General features: G+C 39.2%; 1 protein-coding gene across 2 annotated transcripts in view; it reads right to left on the reverse strand.

The window, feature by feature from the left end:
- Positions 1–21,959, reverse strand: part of LOC137283634 (diacylglycerol lipase-beta-like) — a 29,830-nt gene that overhangs the window by 4,263 nt on the left and 3,608 nt on the right. Inside the window, exons 2-12 of one of the 2 annotated variants that reach the window (XM_067815229.1) lie at positions 20,675–21,160; positions 19,082–19,172; positions 13,530–13,831; positions 7,824–7,953; positions 6,362–6,445; positions 5,979–6,134; positions 5,442–5,572; positions 4,116–4,257; positions 3,619–3,774; positions 2,834–2,851; positions 618–718 (exon numbers count right to left, since the gene is read on the reverse strand). In XM_067815229.1, coding sequence (XP_067671330.1) covers positions 618–718; positions 2,834–2,851; positions 3,619–3,774; positions 4,116–4,257; positions 5,442–5,572; positions 5,979–6,134; positions 6,362–6,445; positions 7,824–7,953; positions 13,530–13,831; positions 19,082–19,172; positions 20,675–21,160 — 1,797 coding nt within the window. The remainder of the gene's footprint in view (positions 1–617; positions 719–2,833; positions 2,852–3,618; positions 3,775–4,115; positions 4,258–5,441; positions 5,573–5,978; positions 6,135–6,361; positions 6,446–7,823; positions 7,954–13,529; positions 13,832–19,081; positions 19,173–20,674; positions 21,161–21,959) is intronic. The other variant, XM_067815230.1, reaches the window with a different exon arrangement.

Genomic DNA, 21,959 nt, shown 5'->3' on the forward strand with positions numbered 1-21,959 from the left:
GAGTCTGGACTGTAGGGGAGATAACCAACATCAGAGTACAGAGTCTGGAATGTAGGGGAGATAACCAACATCAGAATACAGAGTCTCGAATGTAGGGGACATATCCAACATCAGAAAACAGAGTATGCAATGTAGGGGAGATAACCAACATCAGAATACAGAATGTGGGATGTGGGGGGAGATAACCAACATCAGAATACAGAGTGTGGAATGTAGGGGAGATAACCAACATCAGCGTACAGAGTCTTGCATGTAGCGGAGAATACAAAGTCTGGAATGTAGGGGGGATAACCAACATCAAAATACAGAGGGTGGACTGTAGGGGGATAACCAACATCAGAATACAGAATCTGGGATGTAAGGGAGAACACAGTGTTTTGAATGCATGGGGGATAACCAACATCAGAATAAAAAGTGTGGAACATATGGTGATAACCAACATGGGAATGCACTGTTGGTGTTCTCTTGTTTTGAGTGTGTTTATGCAGCTTTCATTATTATTCTCTTAATACAGCGTTTGGGGGAAAATCGAGAATGCACAAATTGCATCATTCTAATATTACATGTACATTTTAATACTACAATCCTAGTTACCGTGGACAGCTGCAACCACTTACCCGCCTTCCTCCACTTCCTCAATGTGCAAGATCTGCCCTGGGGGAGTCATCAACCATTCTGTCTCAGTGCCGCTGTTCATTACTGCTTCACGTAATGCTTGCTGATATGAGACAAATCATGTGAGTGATAAATGTATCATAACAGATCATTACCATGGCCAAAAAGGCTTCTTGTTACAATATTAGTTTAGAGGATCAAATATGATGGGTTTACATCTAACTGAAACTTCAGTGCTGGATGACCATTACAAGGGGTATTGTTTCTCGCAAAAGTGGGTTGAAATCAGTTAAAAAATATTGACAAAGAGATTATTGTGACAGGCAAAGCATTGGTTGAGCGTGTGATTAGAGACAAAGTGTTACATTATTGAAGTGCTCCAGCATAAACAAAAAAGATCAGCTCCAAATCGTGCAAGTATGATTCACATGAAAAACAAGAAGAAATTAACTTTAATCCACTCTTAGAGTCTTTGTATTGCATTAAAAGAACATTTCATATAACAATTAGTTATAACAATAAGTACACAAATGCCAAATGAAACTGAGACAACACAAAAACTACATGCAACCCCTGTCTGGAAACAGTTCAATGAAGTCAAAACATGCAGCAGGTAAAAAGAGGACACCTTCAACCACCACGTTTTATCAGTCTGTTCCATTCTTTCTATAAACTATATTTTCCATTCATCGAAAGAAGAGTTCAATGTGTGAAGTATTGATATATGAATGTCAGAGTCTCAGTGAGTAATACTTATGGTATTAAAAGAACATTCTGAACACAATCACACTGAAGGCATGCAACAAGAAACATAGTGAGGATGTCATGATTTACCGATTCAACTTGGACAAGGACTGTTGCAGTCCAGTTTCGACCAAAGCATACAAGGCTGGAATTATGAAGTTCTGTTTGGTCCTTACTCACAATAGCTTAACTAACTCAGCATCCAGTTTGTCAACAACAAGGCAATACAGTGCACAATTCTGTTACCGGCAGAATTTACAAAGCATCTGTACCATTAACGAGGTGTTTTCTACAGTCAAGGTTCAAGTGATCACATTCATCGTATAAGGTAAAACCTTGATTATCAGTCAGATTGTCCTCACTTAAAGCTGCCTTTTTGTCTGAAGCAAATGCATGTGATAGAATCTGATTGGTCAAAGTGAGGAACATAGAAGGGACATAACTTAAGTGGCTCTACTACCAAGCCTTTACATTTCCAGCCTAATTTGGTAGGGTTGAAAACACTTGAATTTTCCAGTCAGTTACCACCTTCGGTTTAGGAAAATGCCAGCACAAAGGCACTGTACACTAACGTATATGCACTGAGATTTCAATGTTGAATCGATTCATATTCATATCTTGAATGGTTTCATGTGTATCCTGTATCCATGATTATCAGCTGTATTCATTACACTGGATTGAAGTAAGTAATTCTTATTTTCAAAGAGGAGATAAGGTATTCAAAAGGTTTAAAGATTTTTAAAAGTTTGTATGACCTATAATTAAATTAGTAAGTATAACAGTGATATACATTGCATAGTGAAGAAATACTGCAAAGTGTATGGTATCAGGAGATAGTGTGATCATGACATCCACAGTGGACTCCTCTTGACTCACCCATGCTAATACAGACAGGGTAAGAACATGGCATGTTCCTGTGTTACCATGACAACTAACATGCTCAAAACAACATATTAAGTTTTTCTTTCTTTATCACGAAGGTTTATAACAAAGTATCAAAGCTGATTTAAGCAGAATCTGTAACTTACAACAAATACTCAAAAAAAAGGACTCATTGTCTAGGGACTGTTCATTCATTATAGAGGTGAGGTTGGTGTTAGGGCTGTATCATATTTTCCAAACACCCCCCACCCATCCCCCTCAAATGCATGTAACATATTTCTGTGTTCCTGTCTCCGTATAATAAATGACTAGCCCCTAAATGATGTTAAACTTTGTAACAAGTTTATTTAAAGCACAGAGCTGTATGATTTTAAGACTGTCTCAACTGTAGATGAGACAAATTCCACCTCTTTCACTGTGTCATATTTTCATGTATATCGGACCTCCCTCCAAAATCCCCTCCCCCAAACCCCAGGACCAGTCATTATGCAACATGAAGGGGTAGTTTCGACACTGAAGAGAATGATGGGACAAGAGTTCACATTTGTCAGGACTGAGGGCTATACACAGATGAAATAGTGATTCATATTACCTTTAGTTTCTTCCGATGCTGAATCGATTAAAAAATATTTGGTAAATATTAGGAATATTTTTCAGCGTAGAACAGGAGCCTATCACATTCATCACTGCCTAAAGCTATCACATTTCTGCATTCATGCTAGGAAACATCTGATGACAGTGTACATAAACAAAGAGAAGAATCTCATTTTCACAAATGTCATTAGTAACAATCTGAGAATAAATATTTCCAATCCTTTATCAACATCTTTCCTCACATCAAATTTAATTAACATTACGAATATGATGATTGTGTTAAGCATCAGTGGCATAAGTAAAATTCAATACAAAAAGTGTGGTACAAATGCATTCTAGTTGCGTAACACATTCAATGGGAATCCATGCTCAGTCTTTGACTTCATAAATGCAGGAAATGAGTAATCTTTGACATGCACCATAACACACTTCACAGACAGCGTGATAATTGAAAACTGTACAAGCTGAGACATTTAAGACCCATTTTAAATCAGTTTACAAAATGAATACAAAACCAACCAATACCTGTCATAATCTAGGTGCAACCTATGCAAACATAGGTTGGCCATCTCATGACATTTGTGACATTAATCCCACCGATATGTCAGTAATACTGAAAGGACACTTGTAGTCTATTTCACAAAGCTATCTTTGCTCTAACACTTACGTAAGCCTAAATTAAACTATAAAATTAATGATTACAACACTAAAATAACCTTGTTGACCGTGGACCTGGAAATGACTTAACAATCGTCTTGTTGAATATCTGACTCTGAGACTCACATTTGGTGTTGCATCCTCTCCTGCAGTTGTGGAGTAGTGAGTACCAGATCCACTGTCAAGCAGAGGTTCCTCCCTGGCCGCCATGTCTGTATCAGCCTCTGGGCTTGTGAGACATCCACATGCAATCCGCATACACCCCTTTGCCAGGATCCGGTGCTGGCACACGGCAGATCACACAGAATTACAATGGCTATTCACTTGTCTTGTTTCAATTTCATTCATGTGTGTATAGTTTCAGTTTCCAGCTAAGTTAAAGATCACGAAATATGGGATAATTTTGTCTTACCAATTTATGGCTAACAAAGAAACACCGTAACATGTACAACTGCACAACAGTTTGATAACAGACCTGCTGAGAGGTTCATACAATCGAGTCATCAATAGTGTAAGCCTCCATACTTTAAAGTTACGGTATAAACCAAATTACTGAGTTTGAGTAACTGACAAGCATAAGTTGCTGGAATCAATTCCAACACTGAGTTCCCAGAGGTACTGACCTTAGGAAGCTTGCATTCATCCAAAGCCTGCATGATCTTCATCTTCAGGTCATTCATGGTGGGCATTCCCAAGCGTGGCACCAGGTCCTTGCCAACCACCACTGAGCACACATAGCTCTGGACATGGGCACTTGCTGATGGGCTGGCAGGAAGAGACGTGTCCGGTGGTAACTGCTCTCCAGCATTTATAACATTACATCAGTCATGTCTCCAACAATGAGAGCTGGCCTGTGTGGAGACCCGGGTTGTGTGACCAGTACCGATGCATATTGTGAAAGTCTTTTTACTAGGTAATAATACCATAGCAATCATGTTTACTTGAATATAATCAACATGCTGACAATACTTCCACTCTGCTTAAATATAACAGTGTAAACACTTCTGACAGTAAAACAACATTCAGTCACTCATAATACTTGTATCTCTAGGGCGTGAATAGGTCTAGCTAAGAAAAGCTGAGCACTGTTTACACAGTTGTGACTTTGGGGAAAAGAATCAAAATGTTCAGGTTTTTCCGGTTTGTTTGAACTATGAATAAACACAATATCAAATGTTAAGGTCCTGAAGTGAGTTGTAGAATCGACCTTACTGCACTGGGATGTGTCAGTCTATACATTCTTACACAATTCAGACAGACAGGAACTTTCAAAACAATGAAAAAAGTAAGGAACAATTTTCATGTGTGCCCCTTGGACACTGTTAATCTATTTATAAGCAATTTATATTGTTTGCTTTTCATCATGTCATCAGACACAAAACAGCCTGCTGTGTATCCATGATACTTCGGATGCAATGTTTTAGAGTGATGAAAGATTATATCTAGTTGATGACACCCTTATATATCCATAAATCAAACACGTACCACAAGTCACCAGAGGCATGTTCAGCATCGCGAGCACTCGATCCTGAACACCTGTGCCCAGAAGAGCGCCCGCGAACCATCCTCACAGCTGCATCGCCAAGTGAACAAAGATGGCGACCATGTTTAATGGAAAACAAACCCTGTCAAATCATCATCATTAGTTAACATCCACCTGACGAAGGGGCAAGGAATAGCTAAGAAACATTGTGTAAACAAGTTGACATCCATAACATTTTGTCTAATACATGTTTCATATCATTCGTCACCACTCGCCCCTTTCGTAACCTCCAACAAAGAGACGAAAAGCTAATCGGCTTGTCCTGGAATAACACGAGTTAGTCACGAATGGTTTAATCTAACTAAGCGCTTGCATCCATTCAGGACACATGCGAGCTCTCGCGGGATGCAATCGCGCAGGTGCTCATGATTCTGAACACGCCTCAGGTAGCTCCTCTTTCACCTACCTCATGAGTCCCCCTGGTGGTGAGTAAGCAAAGCAGACAAGGTCCTGATGCTGTGGTTTCAGCAGAATGGACAAGATGGCTGCCACACCTGCCCCCAGGCTGTGCCCAACAATGACCAGACGGCTGCATCCCTTTGAGATTAAAACACACTTGTCACCATGTCTGGGAAAGTTAGCTTGGTGATGGTGGTCAACAAACAGTACATGTTAAAAAGAACATCTTGTAATCATGTTCAAATACAAATGAATAAAGTCATCAAAATGGGGAAAATTTTAGTACATTATATGTCCACATCTGACCAAATTTTCCCAGTCTAAAGATGTAAACATGCCATCTCTATGACGCTGACTGCTTGTTAAATGATAATTTTGAATATGTAAAAATTTCGCTTTATTGTACATAACAACACACAAATGTGAACAAAAGGCCAGTTCTTCTTTGTTTGCTGGGAATTTGGGATCTTGTTCTATTTCCTATTCCTACTACATCCTATTCATGAAATATCTCCAACATACTGAAACAACACAGTCAACCTACTGGCAGCATGTCAAAGGCCTTGGACAGGAGCTGTAGAGCAGCAATCCTGTCCTTGATATAGTTAGCACAGTCCAGCATGGCTCCGTGGACATACGCATTCTCCACACCTTCAATGTCTATTGGCATACCCGCTGCTGACAGGTCCACAAGAGCATCCTGGGATATACAAACATTTATACCATCTGAGTCTCTGATCAAGGATATGTAAAAATCATCACTAAATTCAAAATCTACAAGAAAACAATACTAAACTACTTCGTATAAGGTACCTGACAAAGCAGCTGCTATGAACTTAATGTATATTAAATTCGCTGATCACTATTGTTTTACATTTTCAAACTGACTGCCAAATTGGTGGGATGACATGGAAGTAATCTACTAACCTCCAGCGACAACGTGCCCCTTATGCTGATCACTACACTCTTGTGTTCTCGGTCTACTGCCACATAGAAGGGGATTTCCTTGAACTGAAATAAAGGGTTGCTCCATAAAATTAAGATCCAGACATTTCAGGCAAAAACTAATGAAACTTCAAAACATATAATTTCCTTACCCAAGATATGGTGGAAACATTCCATGAACAGTAGAAAACATCTCACCCAAACACACTCCTCCACAATATCAGATGAAATCTATGAGGGTTCTTTAGAAAATTTTGCTGGCTTCCCATAATGAGATCTACAGGATCGCCAACCATTTTTTGGCAGCTCATCATGAGATCTACAGGGTTCATGACCATATGGCAGTTTACCATGATGAGATCCACAGGATACATGACCATCTGACAGCTCACAATGATGAGATCCACAGGGTCCATGACCAACTGACAGCTCACCGTGGTATCTACAGGGAACATGACCATCTGACATCTCACCATGATGAGATCTACAGGGTACATGTCCATCTGACAGCTCACCATGATGAGATCCACTGGGTACATGACCATTTGGCAGCTCAGCATGATATCTACAGGGTCTATGACCATTTGGCAGCTCACCATGATGAGATCCAATAGGTCCATGACCATTTGGCAGCTTACCATGATGAGATCCCATGGGTCCATGACCATTTGGCAGCTTACCATGATGAGATCCAATGGGTCCATGACCATTTGGTAGCTCACCATGATGGCATCTACAGGGTCCCCAACCACTTGGCAGCTTACCATGATGGGATCTACAGGGTACATGACCATTTGGCAGGTCACTATAATGAGATACACGGGGTCCATGACCATTTGGCAGCTTACCATGATGAGATCCAATGGGTCCATGACCATTTGGCAGCACACCATGGCGAGATCCACAGGGTACATGGCCATCTGACAGCTCAGCATGATATCTACAGGGTCCTTGACCATTTGGCAGGTCATCATGATGAGATCTACAGTGCCCATGACCATTTGGCAGTTTACCATGATGAGATCCAATGGGTCTCTGACCATTTGGCAGCTCACCATGATGAGATCTGCAGGGTACATGACCATTTGGCAGGTAATCATGATGGGATCTACAGGGTACATGACCATTTGGCAGCTCACCATGATAGGATCTACAGGGTCCATGACCATTTGGCAGCTCACCATGATGGGATCTACAGGGTACATGACCATTTGGCAGGTCATCATGATGGGATCTACAGGGTCCATGACCATTTGGCAGGTCATCATGATGGGATCTACTGGGTACATGAACATTTGGCAGGTCATCATGATGAGATCTACAGGGTCCATGACCATTTGGCAGGTCATCATGATGAGATCTACAGTGTACATGACCATTTGGCAGGTCACCATGATGGGATCTACAGGGTGCATGACCATTTGGCAGGTCATGATTGGCTCACCTTGTTGTGGAAACTGACAAAGATGAGATCCTGGTCACTGATTCCTGTGACCTTCTTTATGGCAGCAGTATGACACTCACAAGCATTGTCAAAATTAACATTCTCACTGGACCGCATACACGCACAACACCTGGAAACAAACAAAACCAGCACTTATCTTCAATTCAGTAAGTTTCAGTTAGGACAGGAGAAACAAGTGAGTCAGCTTGGATTAATATTTGCTGTATTTTAGTCACATCACACTGTGTCATGCTTTAGGTTGGAGGAAACCCTCAAATTAAGTAAGTATGAAATAGATTACAAGGAAACACAGCCTCCAGTAAGTGGGAGCAAGTAAATGGATAAGTGTATTTAGCTTCACACTTCCTTAAACAATATTACAGTTATAGGATGGTGCTAAACATGGAAGGAACAAGGGATGCAACTCTGCACAGCAAATTATGGTACTTCACCTTTGACATGCTCCCATTCCCCTATCATTGTGTATTTACTTTTTCGCATTGACAAACCAGATGGGGAACTGATGTACTACAATACTACAATAGTCTGCGGCCTGATTTCAGTGATAGCCATTATAATTGTACACCAGTGGCTAATTCAAATTAAGATATTTCACATGAAAAAAAGCTACTTCAAAATTGACAGGGTTTGATCAACATTCTTACAGCTGTTTAAAATGTAGCCTATATGGAGAGAAGAATTTATAATGCATATAAATAAAATACCAAGCAAACACACACAAACATACTAAAATAATGCATACTACAGTTAATCTTTAAACTGCTTGCTGATGTTTCTCAACTGATGAATGTTGAGTCTTGTATTTACAAAACGTGAGCGAGAGAGTGAGTTTTATGCCACTTTTAGCAATATTCCAGCAGTATCATGATAGGGAACACCAGAAATGAGCTTCACACATAGTACCCATGTGGGGAATTGAACCAGGGCCTTGGGCATGATGAGCAAATGCTTTAACCACAAGGCTATCGAAATGCCCTGTATTTACAAAGAAGAGGGTGGAATTGAATGTATAAATATGAAACATCAAAATATATAAAACTGATTTTAAAATTGACAGTAGAGATATGCACTTCTATATCAGAGAAGATACTGAAAGATACTGAAGACCTAACTGCCAAGGTTAGGTGATTCTGCTGGGTGCACTGAAGTATTACTGAGGTGAGTAAAGAGATGTCAACATAAGAAGCTGCACCAGTATAATATGAATGATAATGAGGTACAGAAGAAGCTGACAGTGAATTAAAAGAAATAATTTGGCTTGTTACTGTTCACAACACCATCAGTTCCAGCATAAAATGCACAAAGATCCATTCTCTTCCCACAGGAGTTACTTGTCATATCTTTCAACTAATCTCTGTTCTAATACGGCCATATTTTCCGTTTCTCAATTAGTATAAGTAACAAGGGCACAAGATCAGTTCATACAAAAAAGTACTTAATATCAATAACATAGATCTAGACCCCCTTTCAAAAACACTAAACCCAAAATGACACAACCCGTCTCCCTTTTACAAGAGCCTTAAAACCTGCAGGGCACCACGAGTTTCGGCAATCCAGTTGTGTTTCGAGATTTTCCAATTAGATATTGGTGCCCACGTAGGTATACAGCAACCTATCTATATTTCCAGAAATATGACAACCGAAGCAACTTTCGAAAATATGGGCTTGCTCCCACTGGAAAATACCTGTGGGAAGCAATCTTCTGCCAGACATTGCCCATGTAGACTCGATGGCAGTCTAGGCAAAACAAACCTCCAACCACTGGAAGGCCTACCCACGTTTGTGGACGATATATACGTATTTGGCTATCTTCGGCGAAAAGACTGTGTCTATAGAAAAGGAACCGTGTATTGTACCATTGGAGAAAAAGGAACAGCATCTATTGTAGTTTCCAATTTAGCGAATGCAGTACACGAATCTTTCGAGCAAGAGGAGGGCTGTATGCAAACCAAAATTGTACATACACAACAATATGCCATAGATGCACCCTCTGCAATACAGAGTACTGTACAAAGGATCGAGGAAGAAACGAACTGTGCAGCAAAGACACAATGGGAATCTATACACGTGGGCCCTCCAATATTCAGGATATTTGTAGCAAAAGTGGATGTCTTGGAAATACCCACAGAGCAAATACAAGCCAATATTTCCAAATTCAAACAAATTCTGTTGGCACATGGCTATGGTCTGTATTCTATCGACTATACAAGGGACTTCTCTGGTTCCCTAGATAGAAAGTCTCTCGTGGAATGCCTCCAAAGGATACACGACTTTCGAAACCAAAGAGATCTTGCAACTGCCATGGACTGCAACGGACCCACCATCCTGGACAATACAAGGAGTGTAGGCAACCATGTCTGTACTTGGGTTGGAACCTGGAATGGCTATACCATGCGAACACAAATCTACGACAAGGTAGTTTCCAATTTCAAAGCCGAAGAAGTAAGAGAACACATCGGTGGCCATTTGGACGACTATGCAGATTGTTCCAAGGAACACCTGCGGAAAACCTTTCTCCATCTAGATGTCCAGACTAGAGGTTGTACTCGCATAGAGGTCTCTTTGTACGTGCATAGAACCAACACCGCAATGGGAAACAATTTGGGGAACATCTTCGTGGGTTGGTATGCACACACAGGCACAGGAAGATTATCCGGAATCCAAGTACAACCAACCAAAGCCAATGTGGAAGACGATGCTAGATCGAACCATGCTGTAGAATGGGCTATAGCTGATTTAGGATTCTGCGCGTGTCCTTTATTCTGAGTAGACATTTTGGCTGCCACAGCTATAGGAGTAGAAATAGGACCACTACGATGCTACACGAAAGCTCTCCATACAAGAACTATACTATCTCGAAGTCGTAGGCCAACACATCCCAAAGGTCCAAATCCAGATAAGATGCTACCTCCAAACAAACATGTTGCTTTTGAATGGCGTGAAAAAAACCCCAAAAAATGACATCGGTGTAGAAAGTTTGAAATACGAGATAGAGGAGGTACTGGAAATCGTGGTTGGTCATACTATACTGTGCGGCTTGACGAGAGATTGTGAAAGACGATTGGAAAAGATTTTTCATGCTGCCAATGCAGAAGAATATCGTAGAGATGCATGGAATCATCTAGAGTCGATGCCAGAGGAATACAAACAGAACAAAGAAAAAACGAATGGAGGAAGTCCATCGCCTCGAAGAGATCGTTGCTGCCCAAAAACACCATGCAGAGATGTCGAAAAAAGCACTGGGAAGAGTTGAGAATGGTCTCTCCCACCCTAGTACAATCCACCTGTCTTGTCTTTTGGAGACGAAAACCTATTCCATTCTCGGATGGCGCATACAGAAATCCAAATGGGACTCCAGCAAGATTTCCTACAGAGTCCTTTTGGAAAACAACGATGAACCAATAGCAATTTGGGCAAACAAATATACACGTATGATGTTACCTTCATATCCCTCCTCTGCTAGTGTTGATGAGACACACAAAACATTTAATGGCTAGCTTTTCCAATGTCAATGCGTGGGGTGGAGATGCCATTGATCACCATTAGATGACTGAATTCTGTGTAGAAGACACATTTGTGCATTACACAAGAGGTTCTAGTTTTCCCAAAGCATATGGAAATTACCGAAGCCTTACAAATGATCACTTTAGAAACAACACTGATGACTGCACACCACAACTAAATCTGATTACAACCTATCACGAATCCTGAACACTCACACCATGAAAGGGTTGTATTAGAACAGAGGTTCCTGGGAAGATATGGGATGATATTCCCATCTGTGGGAAGAGAAATTTATCATGTAGTTAAATGGTGAACAAAATAAATTGGAAATACTTAAGTTGCTCATCCTCCTCAACATCCTTAGGGTAGTTTTATATAGATATCTTTCAACATGAAATAAACAATGTGCTGTTGATTCACAATCCTTCAGTCATCAATAATCAATCTCCTGCTGAAGCTTTAGACCTGGTTTAGTAAAACTAGTAACAGAAATAAGCTTGCCTCTGTTTCACAACATTCTATTGCATAGATTAACCCAGACCAGCTCAGAGGCAGATATCTGGTTCATGTCTACAGCTAATGGAGTTACATTTTCCAATTCATGTTACAATATTTATAAGTATTGTTAGAGCATAACACAGTTGACAGATGTGACTTATAATCAACTAACAAAAGGACCTTGTCTCAGAAGGAAAGACTTTTATGCTCATTAGTAAACTGAACAACTGACCATGTTCACATAATGGAGTGGTGACATAAATCAAAGACGTAACTAGCCTTTCAAAGGTTTGTGTTTGTCACAATGAGATGAGCTTAAGAAAGATATGTAGATATAAAACCACCCAGGATTTGAGGATGCAACCTACTCTAGCCTACAACTCACTCATATGATTGATGTCGGGTTTCATCTTCATCGTCATCTAAAACCTCGTACCATCGACCATGCTTATAAATATTAGGATTTCCAGAAATCAATGGCGAATAAGATTTTTTTTCAAATCTACTCATAAATGATCTCAGGGAACGAGGCAATTTTATATGACTAGAAGTTGGTCTGAAATACAAATAAAAAAAAGCCAACGATAATATTAATTTCCATGACAGCAAAATGAATGAGTGAATGAGGTGGCTTTTATGCTGCTTTTAGCTTTATTTCATAACTTTAAAGCAGGGAACACTAGAAATAGGCTCCACTGGCTGAACCCATATAGGATATCGAAACTGGGTTGGAGGCATTATGAAAATACAGATTAACCATCAGGTTACCTGACTGTCCTTACAGTAAAGCTAGCACAAAGACAACACTTTTTAAACTGATATGTAGATTGAAATGTAGATTTATGAAAGATATTTAAAGTCAACCGTCATTTCACAAGTGTCCTGTTTCTTTTGAAATATTCGGAAAATGTCACATTTGATTCAAATGCAGACATTAACCATGATTAATATGATCAAGAGATCAGAATAACATTGACATTGACAAACCTCATTCAATATTGAAGTAACCAAGCACAAAACATAGCATGCAATAAAACCAGTTGACTGTGCACAACATAACCACTGATAAAGCTATGATATGTAATACATCAACACATCTGGCTTTCCTTAAAGCATGTTGGACATTGCACATGGTTGGTTGGATCACACCAACCATTTATGCATCCAAAGAGTGCACACTGACCTGGGTAATTATGGTGGTACAGTTCTGACCATGCATTAATGGATGGACTATAGTCCATTACAAATGCATTACTGTTACTGGTCATGACTCAGCTGAGCTGGGTAAGTGAGTGAGTGTGTTTAGTTTTATGCCGCACATAGCAATATTCCAGCTACAATGTATAAGGCGGCAGTCTGTAAAAATGCAAGTCTGGACCAGACAATCTGGTGATCAGCAGCACAATCATCGATCTGCACAACTGGGAACCGATGACATGTGAGTCAGGTCAGTGAGTCACACCATCTGCTCCTGATGGTTGCCACTTACGACAAGCATAGTCACCTTTTGTGGCAAGCAAGGGTTGCTGAAGACCTATTCTATCACGCATTGTCTCTGGCATTGAGCTTGGTAAACATGTAGACCTTCTGAATAAGCTGAGCTTTCAGGACTTGAGCTATGGTCTCCTTCCAAGGTGGATACCCAATAGATCAAGGTGAATCTTAAAACCATTAACTACTCACTTGCATTTGGTAGCCAGCTTGCAGAGTCCTGTGACCAGATTGGTGTACATATAGAAGGGCCATCCATAACTCCCCAGGGCATAGCTCATGAAGTGAGCCATCATCTTGACAGTCATCCAACTTTCAGGCACAGGACAACTTGGAGCAGCCATGACACCATTGACTGGCTGAGATTCATCTGGATGTGACTCCCCAGCTGACCTCTCCACCCTTATAGACATCAGCTCACGCCCACGACGCATCTGCTGATGGTGGATTAGGATGAGGCCTGCTGCTATGTCAGTGGGAACCAAGTCCACATCCTGCACAATGAACACAACTCTGAATACATTAGACTTTAGAATAAATGCAAAAAGAAAATGATATGATAAACAAAAACACTTATTCCCTAATTATTGTACACCACAAACATTTTAGGAATAAGTTTTAAGTAGAACAACTGACTTACTGAGCACTAATTTTATAGGAAGGTGAATTTTGTCACGTGACATGGGAAAACTTACCTCTCATATGTTCTCAGTAAACTTACCTTAGAATCTCAAAATTAGTATTGCAGGTATACAAAATTTATACATGTGTGAGATTTCTTACTTTTTACTGAATTAGTGTTAAAAAGACAAAAACATGGGATTTAAGATCAAATGAGTTCTAAGTCTCATGCAAATGTAATTACAATTCAATGCATGAATAATCAGTGCAGCTCGTATCAGTGTAAGTTTTTAATCCAATCAACTGAAAAAACATTACCAATCCACTTGATAAACTTTATATTACCTACTTCATATATCGCTATGTTTCAACAACTCGTCAGCTGTGAATGTGATGACTTGTCAAGTTGACATGAAATTAGGTGCTATTTATAGACGTGACCATTCAGCAAAACTGTCATCAACCTGAGTGATCTTGCGTGAGGTCTGGACTGCATCCTACTACGAACAATACCGATGTTTGTGGGAAAGATCACTTGCCACTTGTCATCCAGTTCTTAAATTTCTGTTAATCTATTTAATTTATTCAATATAATTTATACTACATGTTTGTCCATTCTAAATAACAAAGATAATGGTTAAGTTTTTCCATGTTATTAAACAATGTAAGGTTTAGTTTGGCTCTTGTCAGTTTTCAGCATTATGATCATATCTCATATACTGAACCGAAACGGCCCGAGCCGAAGGCCTTGTACTGCAACACGTACATACTGTGATGAGTGCGTACCATTTCACCCCTGCTTAATACCTACAATTTCCTGTAGAATCTCTCAGGTACCTAGATCTCTTCTAGTTTAGATCTTTTGGAACGTATTTAAGTGTCCATCTACAAAGACAATAAAAACGCTGACAATATCTAAGAGATCTTAGAGAATTACAGGGACACTTTAAAGATCACATATACTCAAGGGGGTGCAAATACATAAATCACTTATTGGCATCATTATAAATGAAACCGCATCATTAAAACTACCCATTTCAATCTTTAATTACCTTAAATCAACGTTTTTGATAACGTGCATAATTCTCAGCTGCGAATGAAATTTCAACCAATCTGAGCGGCACGACTCCGTGACGAAATATGAGGTATAGATATGAGGGCTATGCAGAATTCATCTACATTTCAGGCGGTAAACTATTTCGTTTACAGGTTTGTACAAACCTGAGATCACAACAGCTGCTATGAAAAATGAAAGCTATATGTTCTCACAATCTATCATTTAGTTTTGTTTCCTGCTTTGCCTAGTTTCCAAGTTACAACCCTTGTTTTCATAGACGATTCTGTCAAAATCACTTGGTGTCACTCGGTTGTAACCCGTGTTAGGTGGTATAAACCTACACGTTAGTTATTTGTCATCATTCACTTGATGCTCAGTTAAAGGTCACATGCAACGTAAAACACAACTTTGCAGATTCTGATACCTTTAGGTATGCACTTACCGAAACAAATCATGAAAAGTGCCAATTCAATAAAGTTGAACATAACGCGATGAAAAAAACACCCGTGAAATCGGAGTTCAAACAATTCACTAAATTTCCCCCAGCGCTGGAGGGAAAACTGGTGTCAACAGCTGTGCTGCGCTGCGCCCATAACGCATGCGCACTGAATAGGTTCGCGGAGCTTGATACAGTGTGCATGCTCGGAGTATGAGGTCGTGAGCAGCAGTCTAATCTTGGTTGTGTACACAAACAAGTAAATAGTCTACTCATTACATAAACAAGCTTGTTGATTGTAGTAAGCAGCCTCTGTCACTGAGAAAGCTCAATGTCAGGTTTATTGACACCTGTATGTCTGCCTGCCTGTCTGCTAAAGACAATATACAATGGACAGCTTCAATCACTGACCACAATGCAATTTGAACTTAACACCTATCAGGCTATACGCCATAAACAAAATAAATTGATTTATGACTCGTGCACCCGAGTCTAGTCTCTTAGGCAGGTGTGATACTTGTACACATGACAAACTTTCATGTCTGTGGGTTGCAAACAAACTACATCCATGTTTTCGGATGACTGGATTTGACGGAAACTGGTGCAAACTCTTTTAAGCCCTGCTTTGTACTTGGACGAATGACACTTTCAAGTCACGCAGTAGTTCACCATCTCTGCTGACATGATTTTTTATTTGATCAAACTCAAATTCAGAGAACGTGTATTTACAAAACCCAACATCTCCATATACATTATCTAAGGATAACAACTTATTCTAGTGTAAATGATTTTGTTTGACAACGGTATATGAACCCATACTGAAACGATGCACCAAGTACAAAAAAAGAAGTTGTTATTCATAAAGAATCTTACTTTCTTGTGACTAGCCATACTTATAAAAGGCCCAGCTCATCTTTATGTACACACAATCAGCCCTCAGCGTATCAGCAAATGAACCAGCCAATCGGAAATCGTCGTTACCCTTGAGTGCACAGCCACCCGCTATGACTGGGTTCTATCTCCCGAGGGCTTCGTTTCGAGTTAAGTAAGCCCAAGGACAAAATATTGCACTTTTGAATCGCGATTGTACACTTATAATTTTGTTTATTTGTTTTTTAACAAGCAGCAATGTATATTAGATGTCATGAATAAGTGATAATTGTGTTTTAATTACGTTTGATTTTTTGGTTGCATGTGACCTTTAATGAATTTATAACAGGTATAATTAGTGGTACCACCACTTAGATGACCCGACAAAAGTGCCCATTTGGAATATCTTGTGTCTGGATCGATCAAAGGATTAAGCGATAACAAGCTGTTGGATTAATAACTTTATGCGGATTTAAATGGGGATTTGTCAAAAGGTAGTGTTTATGTATGTACATTTACTAATCTATTCTGAGTACACTCTGTCGTGTCTGTGTCTGTGTACAAACAACACCCTTCTTTCAAAGCATTAACAGTCATTACATTGATTGATTGCTAATTAAATTACTTTTATAATAGAATAACAGACATTATGCAATTAGTTGCCAGGTGTGCTATCTTGGCAGATCAATGAGACTAGACAGCAATGTGAAATACCTGAAACGATACATCACTTTTTCAGACATTAGACCATTATAAGACACAGTCACTTGAGAAATCTGTGGATGAATGGTATATCACTCGTTTTTGTGGATACTGATGGATGCATTCCTCAAACAAGGTAAAAGCCTGACTTTGTTCCCATAACTTTAATTTTTTTTTTTTAATTTTAATACTTGCATTTTGTTTTTATTATGTTGTTGTAGCATCCAACAGAATCATTGTTTTCATCATGAAGTGTAATAATACAGACAACACACATTACACCATGCGTGCGAATTATGCTTCACACAGACAAACTATAATACATGTATTATATGCCTGTAAGTACAAGTATGAGCAGATTGCTTGTTTTTATTAAGCTTCAAAATGCATACAAGTAGGATTATACAGTAATTAGGATTATAAGACCAAATATAAAGATGTACATTGACAAGTGTCTACATGTGAACATTTACAAACCAAGTGAATTTAGCAAGTGAAGAAATTAATTGCGCAGTATTTTCACTTCGACCCCCGACCTCACGTCCATGGAAGAAGTCGTTATGTTACAAGTTATGTCATACAAAATCCTTCTGGCCATGAATCAAATACATATTTAACTACTAGTAAAAAGTAGTTTTGATTTTCTTTTCTAACTTGATGAAAACAAACCATAATCTCAATAATTCTAATGGACTTTAGCCCGTGACTTCAGGATTTTAAAAAATGGTGGCGCTCTGTCTGAGGATAATGCTATCTAAGTTTGTTTGCACTGACTTAAAAATCAAAATTACATTCTTCTGATAGTAACATGTGTTTTTGATTGATGGACAATAGGATTTTGCATGACATTGCTTGTAACATAACAATTTCACTCTTGGAAGCGAGACAGGGGGGTCAATTTAATATTACTTACAATAATAATGTCACCTCTATCGCAACCTCGCTTCCGAGGAAGAAATCGTTATGTTCATGCAAAATCCTTTTGATCAGCAATTAGCAGTAAGTAGTCTTGATTTTATAACTTGAAGAAAACAAATCTCCATAGCATTTTCTATCCTGGAAGTACAGAGATGCCAACCCCATCTGCTTCAAATAGTATTCATCACAAATAAAAATAGTATTTTGGAGAAAAAAATAGTAACACACTCATCACAATTACTTTTATGTGTCCAACTGTTTGACGAACCTGAAACAAATTATAATGTTATTGTAACTTAAACAGGCCTTAACATACCTTCATCTACTGTTGTCTGCAATGTTAACGATGTTTTACAATGCATTCCATATGGTTTTGACAAACTGGTTGCAAAAGTTATATACACAAGTCAATCTGCCGATAAACGAAGCTGTATTTTTGTCTTTATTTACGAGGCAAAAAACCTGGGTAGACACATAATTAGAAATCATACAAATTTACTACATGGTCGTAACATCATATTTTCACCCCAGAATTCGTAACAAATACGATTTTTTTGTAACGGTTGGCATCTCTGGAAGTATATACTACAGGCTTCAACGACACTCGCTCTGCTCTCACAAACAACCCAATTAGCACAAACTACGGTGTCCAGTGGAAATCTGTGCATAGTGACGCGATCAACCAGCCCCAAGGAGCAATCGACGGCAACACAACAATTCAGCCTGTCTCTGTTGACCTTTTTGGCAACTTTCAATCGCTCCGTATGAATTAACCACAAGCTTTTTAAGAATGAGTCTGGTGTTCTGCTTACGACTAAGCACAAGTCTTTCATGTGTAGTGGTTAAAAGAGTACAAGAACTTGAGTTTATTTGACCTTTAATCATTTCTGATCCACAAGATCATACTGGTGAATGCCATGACACAATTTCTATTATCTCTAAGAACTCTGATCAATATTAGTGGGACTATTTGTACTTTTAATGCCCACCCTGTTCCCTCTCCTACTTCAACTAATTTCTTGTGATTTTCAGCTTCAATGATCTGTTGATAATACCTGACAGATGTTAAAACATCTCACATGTTAATGAGATGTTTTCTTTTTTGACAACTAAGAACATGAAGGCTTTAAGAAATGTTACCTGGAAGAAATCTGCCACAAGCTTAGAGACATCTGTGAAAGCATTTCGGTTGTCCTGCTTGAAGGCTACACAACAGCACAACAGGCGGCATCTGAAAGCAATATACATGTCATGACTGCTTGACTAGGTGCAACTGACAATGATAAAATGTCATGTTATGTAATGCCTAATTGGCATAACAGACTAGACAAGAGTGAGTGAGTTTAGTTTTACGCCACACTCAGCAATATTCCAGCTACATGGCGGCAGTCTGTAAATAATCAAGTCTGGACCCGACAATCCAACATGAGCATCAATCTGCACGATTGGGATCCAATGACATGTGCCAACCAAGTCAGAGAGCCTGACCACCCGATCCCATTAGTCACCTCTTATGACAAGCAGAGTCACCTTTTATGGCAAGCATGGGTTGCTGATGGCCTATTCTACCTTCACGGGTCTGATTAGACAAAAACAAAGATTTACACCAATAGACACTTTGTACCCATGTACAAATCAAACCCAGGTGTCTGGTGCAACAAGTGAACATTCTGAGTACTAGGCTACCCAAATAAAACAGTTCAAAAGTGATAACTCCAACTGACCTGATGATTGAGAATAATGATGAACAACTTTCTTAACCTTTCCATTCCTTTATAATTCTTCATATCAGATATACAACTAGAGTTACCTCTCTTCACTCTTGACACAATCCCAAGCAAACAAACAAACAAACAAACCTAGCAAGGGAACAAATGTTTGACATCATAAAACAATCAGGAATTCTACAGAGAGCCTGCCTGAGTATTATAGACAATTAGTATTGCAACAGTTTAGCACTGTGTCATGATTCTGCTGTAAGTGTAAGTACATATGATATCTGAGTCATCACTTGCGCTTTCTTCATATTCTTGATGGAAAGGCTATGGTTAAGCAATCAGAAAACCCATTTTAATACACCATACAGAAAGAATAACCTGTATATTCAATAGTGGGGAATCGAACCCAGGACTTTTGTGTGATCAGCAAACGTTTTAACCACTAGGCTGCACCACTGTCTCTTACCAGTCATGATAATCTTTAATGTTTGACAATGTACACAACACATACCATAGCAGCACACACTGCCTAAATGTCATGCGATGGGAGAAATCTGCTCATAATGCAATGCTACACAGCACATCAGCCTTAGAGGATACTAATGATGTCTTATTTATAAAACAAGTGAATCGTGTGGTATCTTACAAGTGAAAGAGAGTTAGATACCAATACCATTCACAAGTTTCAAAAATATGGTATTACACAGGGTATAGTTTATTATTATTTTATTCATTACTCACCCAACACTAGAAAAATACGATCGAACAAAGTATGAAATACGAAGTAAGAATTCAACAAGTGTGATGACTTTCAGCTTTCTGCTGGTCAACTAAGGTCTAATACTACTGTGAAGTCACAACTGTAAATCACTTTGACATCACACATACAGCATCATGCAGTGTTATTACACAATGGTTGATAACACTGAAAATTTATTAAACAGTGATATTTTCAAGAGGTGAGTAATTAATGTCTTTTCAGATAATTCAGAATGTAGTGTCAATGCAGTGTTACCTCATTTCCCACACTTTGCTGGCAGCATCCACGGAATCTGACAGCCGCATCTCAGATCCATGGGTCATCCTCCTTGCAATCCTGTTCTTCTGTTTCTGTGTTCCAACAGGATCAAATACCAGGAGGATTCCAATCAGCATGAAGAAGCCTGCCACCCAGGCAAACAGCGCTGCTCCTTTCACAGTCCACACCACTGCTGAATCACATTCATAGGATTTGCCAAATGCCCAATATGTGCCCAGCACTACCCACACAGTCTCTGGTACTAGGAGTCCTAACTTGAAGTACAGCATGATGGGAATACCACGACGAGGCTTAACATTTGTGATTGTACCCTTCATGCTGGTGTGAATGATAATTATGTTCATGACAGCACTGGTAACCAGAATAGTGATTACCCCAATGAAGTATATACGGAGAAGATGGCCACTACTGCAGTCAAAAGCATCTTTGTTCACATGGAAGACAACGGATATTGCAATCAACCTGAAAAGAAGATAATTAAGTGCAAACTACAAATTGAAATAAGCCAATTATTCAAATTATGTACAAACAATTGGAATATCAGTAACATAATCAAATGAAAGTAAATGGTATTACACAGGCAGTACATACCCCCCAGCCTAAACCTTTGGTGAAATAATTATTATCCCTGCTGGGTGTTCATAAACTTCTAAGTTACTTTCATAAAGAGGGTTTTCATCCTCAGCATAGCCTGTCTGAGTGAGACAATGACGACTCCTAACATCTCTTCAGCTTATTATCAACGATGTTATTTTAATCATCCAGTTCTAGGTCCCCCAAGGATGTCAGATGAAGGAGATCTCACTCTCTCATTGTATATATTATTACAGATTTGGCTTTCCTGATCAACAATTTGTTAATAGACATAACCATAAGTGTGAGGTCTGAGTGTTTTGTATCCTTTTGTGTTTGTGGGATAGGGTTCATAATATTTAAAGTACAGTGGAAGCTGTCAAAACTGGCATCTGTCCAATCTGGCAAGTTGTCAACACCAGCATAAAGTTTCAGTTCCACCTGCGGCTTGTACATTTATCACCAGCTCTACAATCCAGTACGCTGTTGAAATCGGACTATTTCTTCAGCCCCGATGAGTGTCGGTTTAGACAGCTTCCACTGTAATTATATACAAAACATTTCAATCATGCTACCTCATTTCAGTTTGAGTGATATATCTGTAGATACACATAATGTATCATTACTTCTTCATGGTTAGTGACATGTTACATAGATCTTCATCTGATAAGCAGGAAAACAACTGATG

Source organism: Haliotis asinina, chromosome 5 (assembly GCF_037392515.1).
Source record: "Haliotis asinina isolate JCU_RB_2024 chromosome 5, JCU_Hal_asi_v2, whole genome shotgun sequence".
Taxonomy (NCBI): Eukaryota; Metazoa; Mollusca; class Gastropoda; order Lepetellida; family Haliotidae; genus Haliotis; species Haliotis asinina.